General features: G+C 42.0%; 1 protein-coding gene across 3 annotated transcripts in view; it reads left to right on the top strand.

The window, feature by feature from the left end:
• Window positions 1–17827, top strand: part of cgnl1 (cingulin-like 1) — a 69341-nt gene extending 51514 nt beyond the window's left edge. For 2 of the 3 annotated variants that reach the window (XM_080759091.1, XM_080759092.1), the window contains exons 13-19: window positions 3981–4142; window positions 5157–5246; window positions 9992–10075; window positions 10390–10514; window positions 10631–10739; window positions 11025–11188; window positions 14406–17827. In XM_080759091.1, coding sequence (XP_080615217.1) covers window positions 3981–4142; window positions 5157–5246; window positions 9992–10075; window positions 10390–10514; window positions 10631–10739; window positions 11025–11188; window positions 14406–14559 — 888 coding nt within the window. In that variant the 3' untranslated portion in view covers window positions 14560–17827. The remainder of the gene's footprint in view (window positions 1–3980; window positions 4143–5156; window positions 5247–9991; window positions 10076–10389; window positions 10515–10630; window positions 10740–11024; window positions 11189–14405) is intronic. The other variant, XR_013963775.1, reaches the window with a different exon arrangement.
• The last annotated feature ends 4995 nt before the right edge of the window (window positions 17828–22822 follow it).

Here is a 22822-nt window from a genome sequence, read left to right as displayed (position 1 = left end):
AAAATGTTACAACACAACCAGCAGGTTATTTTTATTATTCCACCCCCCCCCCCTCCCCCCCTTTGTTTTACCAAGGACACTGTCATAACAGCCTGCTAAATTTGGATTCCATGGTTAATGTTTCATTTCAGTCCTGAGAACTATAGTAATGGTAAATGGTGCATTTATATAGTGCCTTTATCCATGGCGCTTTTCATAGATTGATCAATTCACCCATTCACACACACATTCATACACCGATGGCGGCGGAAACCATGCACAGGGTTCGAACTGGCAACCTTGTGGTTACCATCCGACCACTCTACCCCTGAGCCACCGCCTCCGTAATGACATGAATGGGTTAATGTAGGAAAAGGGCGGAAACATTATTTGCATATAAATCAATCACATGATATTCTATAGAAGAAGATGCATCTTCTGAATTTTCTTTTGGTACCAATTATCTGGGGCGCAAATACAGCTGTATTTAATACAACTAATACAGGGCATGAACAGATACATGGGGTAAGTGCCGATATATATTGTTAATCATATTTGTAATTGATAAATACTTCATAATAAGTCCTACACTCATAATTGCATGAGTCATAACTGAAGGAGGGTAATTTGGGGAGGTGTTTTCTTTAGGTGGCTAACGGCTGTGAGTCAGGAGCTGAAGGTTCCCGGTTCGTTCTCTTCTTCCTGGCTTCACGTCAAAGTGTCCTTGAATTGAAAACAGAAACCCTGACTGCTTCCTTGCATCTTTGGACAGCGTCAGTTTAGGTGTGGATTTGAGAGCACGTTTTCACTATGACCTCTGTGTATCATTGTTTCTTAGTTTGTAGCATCTTTTAATCATCAACTGACATTTTCAGTATTGCTACTCACAAGTCCTTCGCGTTCGGTCTCTCGGTTGCCAGACAATCTGAGTCATGGTTTCAGGGAGTCCAGGGAACACCGGGGGACCTTGGGGCGGTTCCAGGTGGTCCCCAGCCAGCCCTAGTTAATGAACCAAATGGACCCTTTACAGTATGTGTCTGTAACCCCAAGGGCGTACAGATGAAACCAAATGGACCCGTTCCATTTTATACACATCATCATGTAGATTGGGGGGTCCCAGAGAGAATAATGGTATGACATTCGAGTCTGTGGTATTGCATAACAAAATAATGTGGGAGGACAGGTCCTTGAAATTCAAATGGTTCAGAATCACTGCTATAGCCGTATACATACTGTAAATGGTCTCTTATGGGGGTCCCTGGTATATCAAATGAGAGTCCATGGCCGGGCTAGTGTCCATTTGGGGGTCCTTGGCACGAGAAAGTTTGAGAACTACTGTAGTTAGTGTATACTGTATACGAACCTGTTGTCTTGCCTTCCCTTGGCGGTGTTTTTGAAGGGTCCACACACCTTTTCTTTTTTCCTAACGTTTCTGGGCTGCAGGTACCGGTATTTCAGGACAACATTTGTTTTAATCACGGGAAAGTGTCGTTTTCGGTGGGTTTGATAAATGCCCGGGCCCGTATCAAGAGTTGTGTTTTTGCATGTGTAGGAGGCTTTTTTGGAATGGGGTCATTTGTTTAATTTTGGCTCCTTGAAGCAACAGCATACACAGGTATAATTCATTGTTCTCTCGCTCTGCTCCGTCGTTCCGACATCCACGCACGGCCAAGTCTCTTTGTCCAGCTGCTCGTACAGGAAGTAGAGGAAGTTGTGTCATTGTTGTGAAAGCCCATGGGCGGGGGGGGGCTATCTGACCTCCTATACATCCTCCTACAGTACGAGCCCCTCTCCCCACTTCCTTTTAATGAAGCCACCCGTCCCGCCAAAATAAATCTGGTGGTGAGGTCACCTCTAAAGCTGTGCCAAATCCCTGTCGCTCCACACCCTTTTTGTTATTTATTTATTTTTTACATTTGGCAGACTTTTGCTAAAATTACAAACATGCACGGTACAAAAAACACCTAATAAATGTACTCTTGAGTTGATAGCGTATAGGAATGTTACCAAATGGACTCGTGTCCTTGTATGCCCAGATAGGGCTAGAGAGTACAGAGTGGATGGGATTATGGGATTGGGATTTAATTGCGTTATTTCTTTCTTATCTAAATCATTTCACAAATTATCTCACTTACCCAGTATTTTATTTTAAGTTATTTTGACAGCTAGTTCATTCATTTGAATGCATGCAATGTTAATGTTTCTGTGGCTCACAGCAGCCACGAGGGCACCTTGTGGTCAGTGTTGAAATGACAGTAAGCAGGTATAAAATAATAATGGTACTTGTGTTTTTCCTCTGCAATCTATCACAGCAGTGGGGGGGGGGGGGTGGGGGTATTTCAGACCTATTTTTTTCCCAGCGTTCATTTCTTTACTTGTTGGGGGTTAAAACAAAGAAAAAAGGAGCTCTTATATTGTGCTGTATGGAATAATTGTAGTGTAATTGCCAAATATTTGTTTTGGGGGACGCGAAGGAGCGAGTCCAATGATGAATGTTCACTGTCTCCACGTTAAGAAGAGGGGGCTTTCCAGCTGCAGGGCACGGGGGTGGGGACACACACCAGTAACATGCTGTGCAAAAGCTCTATTAGTCATTGAGGAGGACCGGTAAGCAGCAGACCGTGGTCACGGGTGAAATTGAAACATAACGTTCGCTGTCGAGACAGAAACCCTATTATCTCCATAATTATTTTAACTTTTAGGTTTGTTTTATTTTTGCTAAATGAACGCCCTACTACGGTACTGACTGTAATCATACTCATTAAAGTTCTCTGTCGCCAAGACTGATTTCAGTTATTTGGATTCCATAGAAGGTATTTCTTCTGTGAAAGCACGTCGCTCACCGAAAATAGCCCATCTGGCCGTCTAGCCGGATAAATTACCGATCTATATATTTTTAAGAGTATTTGAACTGATCTTAGAAGCATCTTCCATAGACATGAACGACGGTGTTGATAAAAGCAAAGGTTTTGAATCCTCAAATCTGTTATTTCTTCAACCGGTTTTGCGGTTAATGTGGAACAGCAGCAACACAGAATGATAATACCAACAAAAAAAAGCATTAAGAAACTTCAGTCATTTTATTTTGCTTTCATTCCATGAATAACTACAGCATCACACGAAAGCATCAAAAGAAGCAGATCTACACGCTCAAAACAACGTGCTTTGAGCTCGTAGATCTGTTACTTTTGATGCTTTTGAATATGAATCCTGAAAAGTACCAGTTTTGGACATTTGGAAGTTCTCTGCCCGACAGAGATGATAAACAGTTCTCCTGTATTTCAAGGAGAAGATGGTTCAATATAATGCGTCCTGTGCTGTATATATACCAGTTTAGTTTTAGTCAAACTTCAATAGTTTTCATTTAGTTTCAGTCACATTTTAGTCACCTGGGATGTTTTAGTGTTTAGTGTTCTAGTTTTAGTTTTTCTGCTGCGACACGTTGTGAGCTTGTAGATTCATCAAGTGAAAAATATGTCATTCAATCTGCTATTTTCAGCATGCAACCAAGTGTAAAATGACTCATACTGGATCTCTCCACTAGTCCCTAACATTTTAGTCTAGTTTTTATTTGTTGACAACATTTTCAATATATTTAGTCTTAGTTTTAGTCATCATGGCTTAGTTTTCATTTAGTTTCTATTCAGTTTTCGTCAGTGGAAAAAGGTAGTCGACGAACATTTTACGTCTTAGTTTTAGTCGACAAAATCAACACTGATTGGTGGTTGAATATATTGCGTCCTGTACGTATTCATCCATTCATCCGTGTGTTGTTGGGGACGGCAGTGGCTCAGCGGTAGAGTGGCCGGATGGGAACCGCCAGAGTCCCTGAGCATGACGCTAAACCCCTAATTGCTCCCGATGTGCAGGTTGGTGGTGCCTCGCTTCAGTTGCATGGTTTCCTCCGCCATCGGTGTGTGTGAATATAATACACAATCTATGTAAAGAACCTTGGATAAAGGCACCATTTTACCATTCATGTTGTCTGGTCATCCCCGTAGCTGTGCCGGCGCGATGAGGAGCTGCGGCAGTGCAGGCAGGAGAGAGACGAGGCCGCGCTCGCCGAGAAGACCCTCACGCAACACATCTACGACCTGGAGAAGGAGGCTGAAAGCAGCTCTCACTCTAAAGACGACAAGACGCGTCACATCAAACTGTTGGAGGTACTAACAGTAGGATTCCTGTTTCTTTTTTGGTTGTCGATTCCATGGTTGACGGTAACGTTATGTGGGCAAATCATGAACACAGCGTGCAATTTACGTGAAATCTTTCACAGACTTTCCTATAGGCTGAGGAATATATCCCACCCTTTTCACATTGGCTTATTATAGCGCCACCAGGAGGCCACAACCTGACCTGCCCTGGTGGAGACCTGTGCCCCGAGGGGCACTTTATCTAGTATTATTTTATTTTCATTTCTGCTAAGCAGCAAGCTATATATGCTTAGATGATTTCTATTCACAGTATATATTAGGATAAACTTGCGCGACTGTCAGGACTAAATTGCTTTACTCATGATGATCAGAGCTTCCGTTGCTCCAGACTGTATGACGGAAAGCGTCTGGAAATTGCGAGAGGCAACAGTCTGGCAGCGCGAGACTGTGCACTATTTTAGCCCAAAATTATATCTGTGTGAAATGAACTGTAGTATATATGTACAGAGCTTGTAGTGTAAGCTTGTAATCTGCTATTTTTGAATAGCCAACATATCATGGATAAAGTCGTTCAAGTGATGCTACATTTGAGAAGCACCGGTTTACAAGAGTGCTTCATTGGCTATTTTACAACAGGTCATTTCGAGGAAGCTTGGTTTGGTTGAAACGACCTTCTAGCCGTGGTTCAAACGAGCACCACTCCACACCTAATCAAAACAAAGAATTCCTGCTGCTCTGTTCTCCCAGAGCGCAGCAAACTCGGTGGCTAGGCTAGCTAGTTTCTTGGGACATTTGTGGTCGTAGTGAGGACTACATCTGTCATTAAAGAAATATGTTTTTTTCAGCGATTTTCTGATTAACGTGATTAATGCATGCCTGCGATGCTGCAGGAACGAGCCTGCAGGGCATGTTCCGAAAGCAACGCCGAAGTAAACCACCCCCTCTCGTGTAATATTGCTTAATTGACTGTGGGGTTTCTTTGAGTGCGTCTTACTGATATTGTGGATGTTGGTGTTTCTGCAGGACAGGATCGTTCAGCTGGAGCTGGACCTGGATGAAGAACGTAACAGTGGAGACATGCTGATGGACAGGATCGACCGCGGACGAGAACAGGTAACTGTGCTGCTCACCCTGTCGGTTAGACTGACCCCCAAGTCAGTGATAAAGCTCAAACCACACCAATGCTCACCCTGTCGGTTAGACTGACCCCCAAGTCAGTGTTAAAGCTCACCCTGTCGGTTAGACTGACCCCCAAGTCAGTGATAAAGCACACCCTGTCGGTTAGACTGACCCCCAAGTCAGTGATAAAGCTCAAACCACACATGGGTCGAGACTGAGGCGACCAAACGGTTTTAGTGTTCGTCCCAGCTGTGTCATATTATGTCCTGTTGCACGTCAGCGCATTGGTAACGCATGTCAACCACACGTGATTCAATTGGTTCAATTCAATGGTTGCTTGCAACAGTATTGTCTTTGGCAGAACATTTTGATTTTAGTTTTAAGGGCCTTGCTAACGTGAAGTGAGGAACGCAGGTGTTGTTGCCTGGATCAACACAGGTCTCCTCCAGGTCTGTTGAAGAGGGTCTGGATCATCACAGGTCTCCCCCATCTCTGTTGAAGAGGGGCGCAACAACGCAAGCGTAAAAAAAAAGCTAAACAGAATCCAGGTCTGGTGAGTCGCGGGCGTGTGCACGTAACGAGCACGCGCTACCAAATTCACGGGACCGTGCTCACGTAAATACACTTGTGTTGTCGCACCGTGACTTCACCGAGCAAAAAAGCATGCAGGTCTCATTGAAAATGAGGCTCCCCATTTGCAAGGCCCTTCTTTTGAATAGTTTTCATCTAGTTTTAGTCACCTGGAATGTTTTAGTGTTACTAGACTAAATCTACGGTTGATTTAGTCGACAAAAATGTGTGGGCCTTGATGCCATCGTAATGGCTGATTTTACACTTGCTGAAAATAGCCGATCTGCAAGCTCACAATGCGTCGCAGCGTGACGTGTTGTGAGCGCGTCGAGCCATAGATCAGATATTTTCAGCATGCAACCAAGTGTAAAATGACTTATATTGGATCTGTTGTCCACTAGTCCCTTCCTAACATTTTAGTCTAGCTTTTATTTGTTGACGAAATTGTCAGTATATTTAGTCTTAGTTTTAGTCATCATAGCTTAGTCTTCATGTAGTTTCCATTTAGTTTTCGTCAGTGAAAAAAGGTAGACGTGCGTCTAGTAACTCGCAACCGTTTGGTTGCGAGGAGTTGTCACGGCGAACCATTGGTGTGGTTTGGAATTTTTTTTTTTAACACCCGCTCCATCACAACTTATAACAAACTGACTCCAGATCATCATTTTTCAGCATCCTGCTATACTCTGCCTCACCTCACCACCCCATATAACAACACAGAATCACTGAAAGGGAAAAGAGGATATTTTTGATCATCATCATCATCATAATTTATTTAACTCACGACCATGATCACATGTTATGGAGTACAGATTAGTTATAGAGACATATTGCATATAATTTTTGGGGTCCTTGACATGAAATATTGAGCACCACTGATACAGAAACATGAGGTTTTTCAGACATTTTTTTTAAATTTGGACATCAGGCCTAAATGGGTTAAATATAGAAGGAAAAAAAACCTAAATGAAAGCTATTCAAGAGACTATGACTAAAAACTAAAATCAAAATTTGCTGTAAAAATCAACACTGGCAGTGTGCCAGCTGTGGGTCCAACAGCATCTTATCTAATGTCCATGCGTCAGTCACAAGAGAGAGAGAGAGAGAGAGTCAGACCCCTCTCAGGTGGCACACTGCTAAAATGTCTCAAGTTGTGGAGGTTGTGGAGTTCATGTGCAGTATAAGTGCATCTCCAGAACAAACTCCCAAGATTCCTTCCCCGTGCTGTGCCTGCCTGGTCAGACCTTTCGTGTCCTGGCCGGGGCGAAGCGAGTGCTCCACTTTCTTCCCCTTCCTCTTCGATAAAGCTGCTGATGGAGGCGTTATGAACCGAGCAGGGGGAACATTTTGTTTGTGTGTGAGAGCTTGGTTTTGCTGTTAGAATGTTGTTGCCTTTGGACCGTTTTGTGTGTGTGTGTGTGTGTGTGTGTGTGTGTGTGTGTGTGTGTGTGTGTGTGTGGAGGAAATTACATTGTTCTAGATGCTATTAACATGTACACTCTGTGTAACGCATTAGCCAGTGGTGATTATCTGATCAGGATGATGGGGGGGGGGGGGGGGGGGGGAATTAGAAATTGTTTTTTTCTGGAACTGAATGTCTCAATGGCTGGAAAATGGAAGTTTAGAGTTTACATAGTACACATAGTGCATGCATAAACTTTCCTTAATGATTTATCAGTTTTAACAAAGGGCCATAGCCTATGGCTATGGCCGTTTTTAGCCCAAAGAATGTTTTTTTTGTGCAAAACTAATAGAATAGATTCAGCATCATGAAAACCCCCTAGTTTGACACGTCACATGCTACTTAAAGCATGATTAAATGTATGATTACGATATTTTTTTCCCTTTGTTGTTAATGGTATAGTCACATATTATGGCAATTACGAAAATTGCTCAACATATGCAAGTTAGCATCTGACAGTTTCTACATGCTGGGGACCCATGCTCAACATTTCTAACATAAAACGTTGGTGTACTGTATACTCAACATGACTGGGTTCACATTCTGGCAAGTGGACTACATTGCAAACTGGAGGAGAATGGCATTGTGACAGCAGTGCTTATGGGTTGGGTTCAGCTGAGCCTGAGTGCTGTTGTCCAGGCAACACTGCTTTCTGCAGTCCGAGTGGAGTGAGTGAGACATTTCCTGGCCTCTCTCTTGGACAAGACAAATTGTTTGTTTTATGATTTACCCAAGTACTGTACTTAAGTACAATTTTGAGGTAGGTATTTGTACGTATTTCGGCCGATCTACAACCTCACAATGCGTTGCGATGCGACACATTGTGAGCTTGTAGATCTGCCATTTAAAAAAATATTTGTATACATTTGAAAACTTGAAATGGGATTCTGCTTAATGAGCACGTTCTACTTTAGGTACTTTAAGTACATTTTGAGGACAATACTTTAGTACTTTCAGTCAAGTACATTTTGAATTCGGGTCTTTTTCTCATAACGGAGTAATTCTACATTGCAGTATTGATACTTTTTACTCAAGTACAACAATTGAGTACTTTTTCCAACACTGCCGAAACCATCCAATATACAAGCTCTACAAGGCTTTGCAGGCTTTTTTTCTTTTTTTCTTTAGTTAGGCGAAAATCAGACCCGTCTGAAGTGAGTGGTGCAACAGTGACACTTGGCGGTCAACAAATGCTATTGCGTCTGGTACTCTGTTTTGTACTGAAAACTAACTAAAACTCAGCTTCCCATCATGTACCTGTGCACAGTGTGAAGCTCAACAGCGCCACTTTGTCACCTGTTGGTAGTACCCTAAACATACGGACATGTCATGCAGACATAGTGGCTGTGCTCCACTCAAAAATAATAATGTCTAAACATGGCATTCATAAAAAATCACTGTCCTGCTAAAATGTGAATGTCCTCAAAAGTATAGTATTAGAAAAAGCGTGCGGCCGTGCGTGCGTATGCGAGTTGGAGGGTGTATGGCTATGGGGGTCTGGTGGCAGCAGAGAGAGAGAGAGAGAGAGAGAGAGAGGCGCTCGCAGTGAGAGAACACCTGCGTCTCTCCCTAGCACCAGGTGCTCCTCTCCTGTCTAAATGAGAGTAATCTCCCCCCTCTCCCCTCCTCTCCTCTCCTCTCCTCTCCCCGCCGTCTCTCACAAAGCAGATTAGTTTCGCTGTATGTTCCAGTCTGCTGATTCAGCTCCCTCAAGCGCCCGTGCCGGGGCGCACCAGTTATAGGGGCCATCGTTCATCAGAGCCAGCCCCACTGTCACACCACTAATTGGCATAAAATATCACCAATTCTGTTGCTCGAGTCCCCCTCCCTCCCTCTCCCTCTCTCTCTCTCTCTTCCACAAAAGAAAGAACCATCACCCCGGCCGCCGCTTGTATCGATTGTGGTTTTCATCCCTTGGCTGCCTTTTTTTAAAGTGTCACTTTACTTGGACAACTCTGGATGTCCAACTCTGTTATAGCCGGATTTATATTTAGTTGCGTGCAGTGCCGGGCATCGTGCACGGAAAACTTGCGGGATCGAACTACAAAGCAACACAAGTTCACAACGTGTCGCGTCAACCAAGTATAAAATCAGCCATACTGTTAAGTTCCTGGCGCCGAACCAACTTGAGTGTGGAAGTGATATAGTGAGCATTTGAATCGCCCCGGGTTAACGTTGCCTACCCTCGCGTGACTTTAAACTGAATCAAAGTGCGGGTAGAAAGGTGAAACTCTTGAACAAGAAAAAAAAGTTATATAAACCTTATGAGAAATGATAATGAAACTTAATCACATTTTCTTGGCTCCCACTTTCTGTCTTGAAAGCCGGTGATTTATGACAGCCATTTGGAGCCACATTACACTGAGGCTTGACATGGGAACCATTGTACAGTACTAATGTACTGTACATAACAGTAAGGCGGTTGGAATGCCACCGAACAGGAATATCCAATGTTCCAAAACCTGCCAATTAGCTAAAGCCCTTGTCAGTCATAACCGCCGTGGCTTTAGTATTTTTTGAGTCACTGCACGCTACAGTGGTCCCCCCTCCCTCCCTCCCCTCCTCAGAGAGGGGGGGGGGGGGGGGGATAGGCTCAGCCCGGTGGTTGCACGGGTAATGATTGTCCTCAGACAGAATGCGGGGGCCGTGTCGGCGGGCCGGGCCAGGCCAAGGAAGGCGATGACAGTGTCTGGGCTCTCTTGCTTGACAGGTGGAGCAGATGAGGAATGAACTGCTGCAGGAGAGGGCTGGCAGACAGGACCTGGAGTGTGACAAGTTGGCTCTGGAGAGACAGGTACTTACTAACTACCACAGCACTCCACTCAACTTCGCCTTGTCTTGGAGGACAAATACAAACTCTTGCACAAAGTCTCGAAAAGAGCAGAATCAAATCAAAGCCCCTGTGCGTCGTGTCATTCATCTCTGTCTGCACGTCCTTCTTCATTCTTTTTATGCCGTTTCCGATGGTTTTTGCCCCATTGCTGCATCCATTCCATTTCTTCTTCTTTTCCTGTTTTTGTGTGTTGGGTGGTAGGTGGTGGGCCCATAAATCAGTGAATGCAGGTGTCTTACTGAAAGTCCTCCTTATTATGTGTCTTCCTCCTATAGAACAAAGACCTGAAGGGCCGCGTGTCTCATCTAGAGGGCTCCCAGAAATCCAACAAAGATGGCGTTGTGTCCCAAATGGAGAGTCGCATCCAGGAGCTGGAGGAGAGGCTGGAAGCAGAGGAGAGGTGAAGGCCATGCTTTAGAATAGGTGTAGGATTTAGAAGACATTTTGTAGAATTTGTCCTCGGGTCAAAATGGGTTAATAAATAGAAGTTTATTTTGATTTGACTTGGTTCTCCAGGGAGCGTGCCAACCTACAGCTGGCCAACCGTCGGCTGGAGAGGAAGGTGAAGGAGATGATGATGCAAGGGGATGAAGAGCATCACTCAATGCAAGACCAAAAAGACCAGGTAAGCAATATTACAACGTACACTATACACACACACACACACACACACACACACACACACACACACACACACACACACACACACACACACACACGTAGAGAGTAGAGACTAGACACAACACACACACGTACGTACGCATACCTTGCATTGATTAGCGGGCCGTGCCCATTTATCATCCAAAACCAACATTTGCGAGAGAGAAAAAGAAAAGTGAATTTGTGCTGATGATGCAGTGTGCATGCTGTCATTAAACCATCGCTATTCATTCCTCCCTTTCTCTCGAAGCTGAATCTGCGTCTCAAGGCCCTGAAGAGGCAGATGGATGAGGCGGAGGAGGAGATAGACCGACTGGAGCACGGCAAGAAGAAGCTGCAGAGAGAGCTGGACGAGCAGCAGGAGGCCAACGATCAGCTCCAGAGTCAGCTCAAAGCTCTGAGGAGCGAGATGAGGTAAAACCACACAGCTCCAGAGTCAGCTCAAAGCTCTGAGGAGCGAGATGAGGTATAACCACAACAGATCCAGAGTCAGCTCAAAGCTCTGAGGAGCGAGATGAGGTAAAACCACACAGCTCCAGAGTCAGCTCAAAGCTCTGAGGAGCGAGATGAGGTATAACCACACAGCTCCAGAGTCAGCTCAAAGCTCTGAGGAGCGAGATGAGGTATAACCACACAGCTCTAGAGTCAGCTCAAAGCTCTGAGGAGCGAGATGAGGTAAAACCACAACAGATCCAGAGTCAGCTCAAAGCTCTGAGGAGCGAGATCAGGTAAAACCACAACCATATGGAACAGTTTGAAATATGGCAATACATCAAAGGTCATGAAAAAACTGTTGTTTTCGTCGACTGTAAACTAAGACGAAAAATGTTCGTCGACTACCTTTTCTCACTGGCGAAAACTACATGGAAACTAAATGAAAAACTAAGCTGTGATGACTGAGTCTAAATATACTGACAATTTCGTCTAATGTTAGGAAGGGACTATAGTGGACAAGAGATCCAGTTTAAGTCTATTTACACTTGGTTGCATGCTGAAAATAGCAGATCTACAAGCTCAGCAAGTCATTACGACCATCAAGGCCCACCAAAATACATTTTAGTCGACTAAATCAACTAGATTTAGTCGACTAAAATCTTGATATTTAGTTGACTAAAACTAGACTAACACTAAAACATTCCAGGGGACTAAAATGTGACTACAACTAAATGAAAACTATTCAAGAGACTACGACTAAAACTAAAATCCAAATTTGCTGTTATAAACAACACTAATTTAAAAATGAACTTTTTCATGCTGCAGCAGACTCACCATTTGAAAATATTTTGTGCCAGTGGAGGATCCCATAAGAGACGAATTGTGGGGTTCAAAGTTGATGAAACTAATGGCATGGCATAGGAAAATGGCATATCTCACAGAGTGCCTTGTAGATGGGCTATTTTGATGCTATATTAAGTCATTTAGCTGGACCCCCTAAGGACCCCTTGATGCCCCTGGATAACACTGAAATATTGCATTTGTTGGATTTTTTATGAAACTGATAACAAAAAAATAAATATAAAAACAAGTACATCAAAGTGGCTGTGTTAAGCACATACCAATCTGACTATCTGTCCTAAAGCATTCATAGCACTGAATCTGCACTTTTAAAAGATTATTACAGTCATTGTATTAGCTATACTGACTCCGGGGATTCCACCATTCTTTTGCTTTTAGACTTCGCAGCAGCATTGGACACAGTAGACCATAGTGTTCTCGTCTCTCACTTGGAGCGTTGTGTGGGTATTTAAGGTACTGCTCTGTCTAGAGTGGTTCAGGTCTTAACAGAGGGGTTTTTTTCTGTCAGAACTGGTGATTCTGTGTATTTCTCCCCAGTGCCTCTCCCCTGTGAAGTCCCTCAGGGTTCTGTCCTTGGGGCAATCCTATTTTCCCTTTATGTGCTCCCCTTGGGTTACGGTGACTAGATGTCCTAGTTTACCTGGGTTTGTCCCCGTTTCAAGCTGGGTGTCCCAAGCCCCGACAAATAACTGTAAAACACTAAACTGTTCGCTACCAAAATAGTTATTTTCAGTTTACAGAGATTTTTTTTTAATCATAATGTGTCACCAGGTGTGCTAATCATACACAAATAATGTTGTCCCCCATCCTGAGGAAATACCAGACAAAGAAAATTAAGAAGAAAAAAAGTTAGCAGCAAGAGAGTAAAACGGTGTCCTGATATTTGGAGGCAGTGTTGCCTGTGATTCCACTCTGGTGGATATCTCTTATCTTCCTGGAACCAGTGTTTGTTTCGTCGACTAAAACCAAGACGAAAAATGTTCGTCAACTACCTTTTCTCACTGACGAAAACTACATGGAAACTAAGCTATGATTACTAAAACTAAGACTAAATATGTTGACAATTTTGACAACAGATTAAAAACTAGAGTAAATGTTAGGAAGGCACTAGTGGACAAGAGATCCAGTATAAGTCATTTTACACTTGGTTGCATGCTGAAAATAGCAGATCTACAAGCCCACAACGTGTTGCAGCACGACGCGTTGTGAGCTTGTAGATCGTCTATTTTCAGCAAGTGTAAAATCAGTCGTTACGACAGCATCAAGGCCCACCAAAATACATTTTAGTCGACTAAATCACCTGTAGATTTAGTCGACTAAAATCTTATGACATTTAGTTGACTAAAACTAGACTAACACTAAAACATTCCAGGTGACAAAAATGTGACCAAAACTAAGTGAACTACTGCAACATCTGGTTGTGATGATGGACAGTGATTTTTAGGGATGCACGATTAATCGGTAGCATAATCGGAATCAGCCATATTGGCCATAAAAATGCCATATCGGTATTGAATCGGTCTCAAAATAATACAGATTATTTTATCTGTTTTCACCAGCAAAAAGAAAAACAAATCTACATTTAATTTGTGTACTTATCTCATTCAGTAGTCATTCAGTTGTGAAAACAGACACATGGAAAGGAGTATATGCTATTTGTTTATTAAAACAGTTTCTGTACGTAAGACGTCCCTAGGCGTCTTAAGGATTAAAACCGAGCTGTACCTTAGACGTCGCTGGACGTCCTAGCGCATCCTCAATGATATTTGATCATTATGAGATTTTTTTTTTGCCCGTTCGCCTTTCGGCTGCCGTATGCTACGCTCTGGGCTCATATTAGCTTGCCGCTGACTTACATGTTAGCGCGGCGGAAAGAATGACGCGTATCTCCTAATCCAGGCTTTGGGACAAGCCCCTATAGGGCCTATAGGCTTGTTTCCATTGTTGTCCTCTGGAATCAGTCAGAATCGGTATCGTGCACCCCTAGTGATTTTCAATTGGACAAAAAGATCAACCCCGTGATCAAATCTAGCTTTTCTTAGAAACGGTTATGCATGCTGGTATCCTGGTATATCTCAAACTGACTGAATCCTCAGAACATGTTTATTCCTTGGCTTTTAACCCAGTATGAGAGTTGGCTTTCTTTTTTTTTCTTTTGGTCGTATTGCTTTTAATATTTAATTTTGTATTTGTCTTTTTTATAAGGTTTTGCATGTTTTAATTGTGTTGTTTTGTGACAGCTTATCTCAACAGTTCTTGTTTTTAAATGTAAAAAAGAATGACTCCTACTTGAAACTCTCTCTCTCTTTTCTTGTGCATCTCTCTCTCACCGAAGGCGTAAGACCAACTCTGCCCCGCTGTTGAACAACCTGGATGACGACGACGATGAAGACGACATCAGCACTGACGGAGAAACCTACTTCAGCTCATCCTCCGGGTATAAGCGCTCCTCCAGTCAGGAGAACATGCTGACCACCTTCACTCTGTGAACCAGGGGTCTTCACCGAGGACCCCTTAGCAGAGAGACACAGGTCTTCACCAAGAACCCCTTAGCAGAGAGACCCCCCCCCCCCCACACACACACACACACACACACTACATATTGTATAAAATTGTGTTGCAAATCTTTCATAGATTTCATAGAATTGACTCGTTTGACAGCACTGTCATTTAGCCACTTAAACCATCCCTTGACACCAAGCCCTCTTTGCCGAACATAATGGAGAGCAAGGCATTGTGAGCTTGCCTTGTATGGACAAGTTTGGACTAAAGGTTTCCTCAGAATAGGGATACTAGGGGGGTTCAAGTGGTTAATTAAAAAAAACTCCTTTCACACAAAGATTTGGCGGCCCCCTGTAGTAACTCCGAGGACCCCCTTAGGGGGATCCAGGGGGTCCCCTCCAACAAAATGAAGAATACTATTTCATTTTTCAGCTATTCAAAGATTGCCTGATCTACACACTCACAGCGAGTGTGTAATGTTGACAAATTTTGACATATCATCTTATCTGTGGCACAAAAAAAATCAGATGGGGGGGTCTGCAATGCACCCCAAATACATATCAAGTTGGATGGTTTGGTTTAAGAACCCCTGAATTAAACATATAAATGTGCATGTGTACATAATCTGTTGGACCAAATAAGAAAAACTGCCTTCTGAAACGAGTACCATCATTGCATTACGCATCACAGCAATGGTGATTGACTGCAGAACAGTAGAAATATTACTTGTGTCAAACTTTTGTTTCATTTGTTTTATGTGCGTAAACATCCTCAAACTGGGTTTTTTAGCAAGTCTAAGATAATTTGAAGACACTGACGGATGTCTTAACCCATTCTGGACGGGAACCCCCTTGGGTGTTTTAAGTATTGTTATACTTTAGCTATTGAAAAATAGCAGATCTACCAGCTCATAGTGTGGCACCGAGTGCCGCACTACGAGCTTGTAGATCTGCTATTTTTTTAATGTGGCCAAAATCTCTGAATATGTATTCTTTCAGAGCGAACGTTTTTAACTAAAATCTTTGCTTCAGGGGGTTCCCTGGAACAACATATTTTCCAGCTGGTGGCCAATTACATGTTTTTGGGTTTCTTGACATGAAATATTGAGCACCACTGATATAGAAACAGGTATTTCAGAAAACTGTAGGATTTTGAAGACGTTTTCTAAAGTTCGAAGTCGGGTCTAACCTATCTGTCTATCTGTCGGTTTTTCCATTGATGAAGTACCCGTGCTCGCATTTGATTAATTAATCTAGCATTAGTAAACGTTAAGGCACAGCCTTTAATGCACTGTAAATAGCGTAACCAGTACTACCTTTTTGAAACATATGAAATTGTTAACTCTTAACTTTTTATGCCTATCAAATATGTTGAAGTCACACACACCGTATATATCATACGTATATGCTAGAAGCTATCATTTGAATATTCATGTTTGTCTGATGTGTTCAAATACAAAGGTGCAGAATGCCAGGACTGAAACAGGTTCAGCCACAATATATATTTTTTTAATTTATTTTATGGTTGATTGTGTGAAAGGCTGGCTATGTGAAGGGCAATCGGTTTTTAGGGAAACTTTGAAGGAGGGATTTTGTACATTTTTATACCATGTTTTGACTAATAATTCATAACTTGGGACGGTAACGGACGTTACAGTATTCCTGCGTATACTGGAATCGGCCTTTGTATTGTACGTTTCATCGTGCGATCGCAGTACTGCAGCAATCAAATCAACTTGTCTTTCCTAAATCTTTTATATTTCCCTATCTAGCAGGTAATGTTTGTACAAAACCCGGCACATAGTTGAAGTCTAATCTCTAAAGAATATTATCTTCTTACTGGAAACAGGTTACAATGTTAGAAGTTAGCTATATTTACACTATATTTTTCAATGAACGTGACAGTGTTAATGTTGAACATACTGGAAACCTATGTTGTTGTCGTCCACCTCATATACCGTATATATATGTGTGTTTGAAATGTGCCTCTATGAGCATGAGGCAACACATTAAGCCTGATTTACTATACTTGGTTGTGAGACATGATGTACAGCGAAGTATATGAACCAGGCTTTACCTGTACTGAGAGCATCAGTGTGCTTTTCTCTATAAAGACCCAGTGGTTCCCAACCTTGTCTGCATCAGGGCCCTGCACTTGGACATCTTGGAGGCGCTTGCCATAGACATATAGGCTAGATGGCTCAAGGCGGCGTCTCTGACGTAGATCACGCGGCGGCCATGTTGCCTCAGGGCTACAGTACAGTATGTTCAATGGCAGCTCAAACAAAAACAGTCATAACTCGCTCAAATCTTGACAGATTTACAAACGGGTTGGTTTATTACAAACATTGTCAATGAGGCTATGATCCAGGATGCTTATATGCTTAATTTTATATGAACATCATATAAAAGCATATAAGTTTATAACAAACCAAACCGTTTGATAATCGGTTGAAAATTGAGCAAGTTATGGTTACCGGTATTTAAATAGTACATGCCCCATAGACGCAATGTTATGCTGCCCCGAGGTAAGATGGCCATCACGTAGCAACGTCGCTCTCCATTGGCCAGAGCATGTGTGAGCCATCTAGCTTTCTTATATATATCTATGGTGTTTGCGGCCCCGCCACGCAACTGAACACTTCCAGTCGATGGACCACACACACAAACACACGCTCTTTTTATTTTTATTTGAATGGTCAATCAATTATTCCGTTCCCGGCTTGGATCAATGGAAGTAACATAGTATACTTTTAAGTTACTATTTTCTCTTTGTATTTTATCGGTATTACAATGAAAAGGTTTCAAGGTTTTAAAGACAACGAACAGGGATAGACTCCCGACTTACTTAAAGAACATTTGTGTGTTGTTATTATCATTAAAATCCTATAGTTATTTGGAGGCCCACTTGCTCCCAGGTTGGAAACCACTGCTCTGAAGTCCCCTATGTGAAGAATCCTGTCCTCCCATCACGCAAGTTTAAATTAATGATGGAACTTGGACTACAGATGAAATGTTCTGACAATCTATCCTTTTTTTTCTATTTTTTTTTGTTTTGCTACACTGTGATAATTTTGCACTCTCTTTGTTGGCTTATTGTTGAATGCATCCAAGTCTGTTTGCCTGTGAAGGGGAGAGAGTGGATTTGAGAAGAAATCCTCCCACTACCTCTCTTATCTATACTGTACATTTTTATGTTGCTGATACTTAAATTCCTGCTGAGACTACAATAAAGTTATCCTTAGTTAATCTCAAATGCCTATCATCTTCAATTTCTAGAGTTGCAATAATTGATTTATCTGTAAAATATTGAAATTAATTAGAGATAAAAGACCCTTAGATCTCCCTTTAGAGATAAGGTGAGAAGTTCAGTCACGCGAGAGAGACTCGGAGTAGAGTCGCTGCTTCTTCGCCTGGAAAGTGGAAAGGAGCCAGTTTAGGTGGTTCGGGCATCTGGTTAGGAATGGATGCCTCTCGGGCGTCTCCCTAGGGTGGTCCTCGATGCACGTTCCACTGGGAGGAGACCCCGGGGAAGACCAAGGCGCAGTTGGAGGAACCACATCGACTTCACTGGCCTTGGACCGTCTCGGGATCCCCCAGGACTGTTGCCCTGGAGAGGGAAGTCTGGAGCACTGCTGCTGCTGCCCCCACGACACGACTACGGATAAGCAGTTGAAGATGGATGGATGGACCTGGCCAAGACAGCAGTCAGCACAACAGCCAGATTAAGACAGGCAAATCAGCATGTGGTCCATTTTGATTTAAGATGAAAGTTTGACCTCTGTGGTGTCTTGGTGTCTTCCATGGGTTGACCTCTCTCATCCTGCTGAAATCAGTGCTTGGATAAAACAGCTGTGTCAACAGTCGCTCTGTTTAATGGCGTGCCTCTCTGCAGGAGGGTGTGTGTGTGTGTCTGTGTGTACTACACCAAACCTCCAAATCTCTTTGCCACAAAATAACCTACAAGCTTATCGTAGACCTATTTTTTGGCCAATGTTCACCTCAGAATGGAAGTGGTTAACATTGTTGTGCAGTATTTATGACATGTTTGATTGTTTGATTGATTGAAATATTTATTAACAGTTTGCAGAATTACAGTCGATTTCAAGCACAACTCAATACAAAGACTTAACTGTGAGTGGACGACCCAAGAAAGAACTACAGTTGTTTACAAGAGGGTCCACCTTGTTCAATTCATCAAATAATTTAGAGACGTATACACTTCTATATAGCCAAAGAACAGAACAGGAATTCATTAAGGAGGAAAAAAGGGAAAATAAACGTATACAGTGAGGGGAAAAAGGGGTGGGTGGGAGAAAGACATGAATCCCTAGCTGGTGTTCAGAAGGTACAACATTTTTAGGTTTTAGGGCCGGGGCGTTGTGGACAAAATCAAATATCGCAATATATTTTAATCAAATTACTCAATATGTCGGGGGGGGGGGGGGGGGGGTGGGGGGGGGAAGGGTGGTCACATTGATGCTCCCAATCCATGCAGTCATTCTTTATAGGGGGATTTTTTACAGTTGACTGCATCAGAAAACGGGGTTGAAACGACCTCTCAAGGGGGCTGGCTAGTGGCTATTGTTGCTCCGAGGTCATGACCTGCGGTTTGTTTGTCATTGTGCTCAGAACACACAGATCAACCTGCTAAATGTTGAAGGCATTATCTGTCTCCTCTCCGTCAAGCCAAGCAGTAAACTAAATAGGGGCTCATGTTGTGCTGACTGTAAAGGGGCTTTGCAAGGTGACCATTCTTGGAATTCCTTCATGTGCTTCAGTGACTATCATGCAGATTGAGTTTTGGAACAGTTTGTGCACAGTAAAGTCCTCCTAAGTGTTAATTTAGTTGACCCTAAAGGTCCACATTGTATACTCTCAGACCGACTTACAAATGTCCTACACAGAGCAGGATTTTGCTGTGTAGAGGGGAGTGGGAACTGGGAATATGTAGTTTTTGTCTTTTTGACAACTATTGCACTAGATGCTACTCTTAATTATAATAACTAGGAAATAACTAGACCCTGAGGGGTCCTTGAGGGGGTTCCAGGTGGTCCCCGGCTAAATGATGGAAAGTTGGTAACAAAATGGAACCCTTATAGATCTTTAACTCTTGAGAGTTAAAGATCTATAACCACATTTTGGACCTCCTCAAGAGTTGAGTTGAATTATTGTTAAACTTCTGCATTACATAATTTACAAGAAGTCTACACAATTGATATAGAAGAATTGTTATTTTGACAAATGTTTGCCTCTTATATATGGTATATGCAGGTACCAACATCAATACAGCATGGAATTGTGGACAAAATCTTATCCAACCAACGATAAATCTCATCAACTGGTGGTCCCGTGGCTCAAATGCCAAATAAATACTGGACCTTGAATATGAAAAGTGTTGAAAATAATGGAAAAATGAATAACTTCAACCTTGAATATTTTTCTCAGAAGAATTCCATGGTACTATGCTGCCCTCTAGCGGCAGAGTCAGACATGACATGTATGAAGTAAAATGGGGGGGTGGCAGTATTCGTTGGTTTCTGTTTGTTTTGGCGTCCATGTCATGTGTAAGTGTAACGTCTACACAAAAGCCAAGAAATAATATTATAAGAAGATAAGAGGTCAATTACATTTTTATCCGAATCTGAAATATTCTGTGCGAGCTCAAACAACGAGGAATGTTTAATTGCAGCTAACGTGTGCACATGGAGAATGACGAAGCTGACACTGAAGACGGAAATGTATTCTGCTTAGTGATATAAAGTAATGGTAATGTCAGCTAACGAGCTAATTCATTTTAGGAGTGGAGCAGCTGGCTTGTATCACTCTTTCCTAAATGTGCCTCCATGAACTGGAAGAGAGGACTGTCCCTCATTCAAGTAAGTCTATAACTGTCTTTGTCTCAAAAGGCTTATTGTTATGAGTGAAAAATAATATGCATTCTTCATGGCTGAGTTTTTATATTTCAGGTCAGGTTAATTAGTGAGTATAGGAATTTGATCCTTTTCTGAAAGAACTCATACATTATAGGATCAACAACTTAAGACACACACACACACACACACACTATAACATTGATTTAAGCGGATGGGTATGGGTTCTCTCTCTTTCTCTCTCTCCTAATTGGCTGAAATTGGCAACCCACCTGAAAATGTATACAAAGAGATGGGGATACTATTTAGGATGTATTGCTTTATAACAAAATAAACTTTTTTGTTTGAACCAAAAACAAATATATCACTTACACTATAGGCTACCTTTAAATCAGTCCGGGGACCCCAAGGGGTCCTATAGCTAAATGATAGCCAGGAACCAAATAGACCCTTATGGGTCTGTAACTCAGAGTCTACAAATGGAACCAAATGGACCCGTTAAGGTCCAATTGGTTCCATTATTAAATAAACATTGATTTTACATAAATTGGGGGTCCCAGAGATTGAAATGTCATTAAATGGGGGTCAAACCGGGTGGCCCTTGAAATGAAAATGGTTGAAAATCACTGCTAGAGCCACAAAACTCTTCTCTTATGGGAGTCCTTGGCATCTTTTCAAATGCGTCTCAATTTGTGGGTCCTTGACATGAAAAAGTGTGGGAACCACTGACTTACACTACCTTTAAATGGCCTGCAGATGTCCAAGTTTAGTTTTCTTTTAAGGAATGTTTGTGTTTATGCTAAATCTAATCTAAGTTTAGTTGATTCTAATCTTAAAGGACAACTTTAGTTTTTTTCCAACCAAGGTTCATGTTTTAGGTTGTTATTAGAGAAAGCAAAAGATGAGTGTTAATTTTTCTTCATTTGCTGCGTTCTTTCGTATTAGGGATTTTAGCTGTTTCTGACAGGGGGGCGGGGGCATCGAGCATGGGGCTAAATATGTTGGTTTTTTTTAAACAAAATTGTATATTTTATTTTATTAATAATAAAAAAGAAATCGCTATAAAATGTATTTTCTTTTTTACATATTTAGCTCCATGCTCGAATGCCCCCCCCCCCCCCCCTGTCAAAAACAGCTACAATCCTTAAAACGAAAGAAAGCAGCACATGAAAAAACTAATGTTGTCCTTTAAGTAGGTCTACTCCAAATAATTGTTTAGTTTATTATAGTTGTTTTCAGCTATACTCTTTAACAAATGGAATGCCTCAGGAATACCAAAGCAAAGCAAATAATAGTAGCCAGGACATACAGTTGTGTGCTGGTTATATTGTATAGTACTAGGACATAAAGATAACATTACCTTTTTTATCTTAACAATACTACAATACAATAGCTAAACATTCCAGAACTGTTACAGTAAGTAGTCGTGTATATAGCCTACAGAATGGTTGTCAATGACAACCAAACTACTAACATATCGTTGCTGTCGGGCAGAATTAATTGAAACCTCGTATCTCCAAAATGTCAACTTTTCACGTTGTTTATTTTATTTCCGTCCTACTTCACCATGCAAAGGGTTTCACACAGAAGGAAGGAAAAGCAACTGTGTCATTTTAGCTATACTGTATGTGTATATGATTCTGTTTCTGTGTGTCACTATTTTCATACTGTGCACAAGATCATAGCGCTATGAGCTTTCAGATCTTATATATTTGAAAAATCGTGAAAATGGGTGCAAATCTTGTGAATTTTAACATTTTTATCTTAAATCTTTGCTTCTGGTGGTGCCTGGAACAAAAAGATTTTGAGAATATGTATTTGGCGGTGCGTCTGCTAAATACATATGATTTTGGTGTCCCTTAACTTGAAAAGTTTGAGCATCACTAAATAGCACCATATCCATATGCATATAGTGTTAGTTAATCGATCCCGGGCTCCCCCAGAGTCAGTGTCGAAGTGTCCTTGAGCAAGACTCTGAACCCCTAATTGCTCCTGATGTGCTGGTTGGTGCCTTGCATGGTTTCCACCGCCATCGGTGTGTGAATGTGTATGTGAATGGGTGAACGTCACCCAATCTATGTAAAGCGCCATTACCATATTTTTGTATTTAGAAGACATTTTGGCCTCAGGTCTGAATGCGTTCAAATGCATTTTATGATGCATAATGATAATAAAAATGGAATGGTTTTTGAACATGCAAGTTTTCCATTTCGACAACAACGATATATCATCATCTGACAACAAGTTTTGGAGAAGTCAAACAACCAGTTTTGCTGTGTTAGTGGTGGGTTCATTCCATCGGTGTGACTCAGTGTGTCACGGACACACAATACACTAGACTGTTTATAGAGACTATCTGTACATGTCCATCAGTTTCT

Source organism: Protomyctophum bolini (assembly GCF_963924005.1).
Source record: "Protomyctophum bolini genome assembly, chromosome: 1".
In the NCBI taxonomy this organism is placed as follows: Eukaryota; Metazoa; Chordata; class Actinopteri; order Myctophiformes; family Myctophidae; genus Protomyctophum; species Protomyctophum bolini.
Note: the sequence above shows the minus strand (reverse complement) of the source record. Positions and strands in the feature narration are given on the sequence as shown.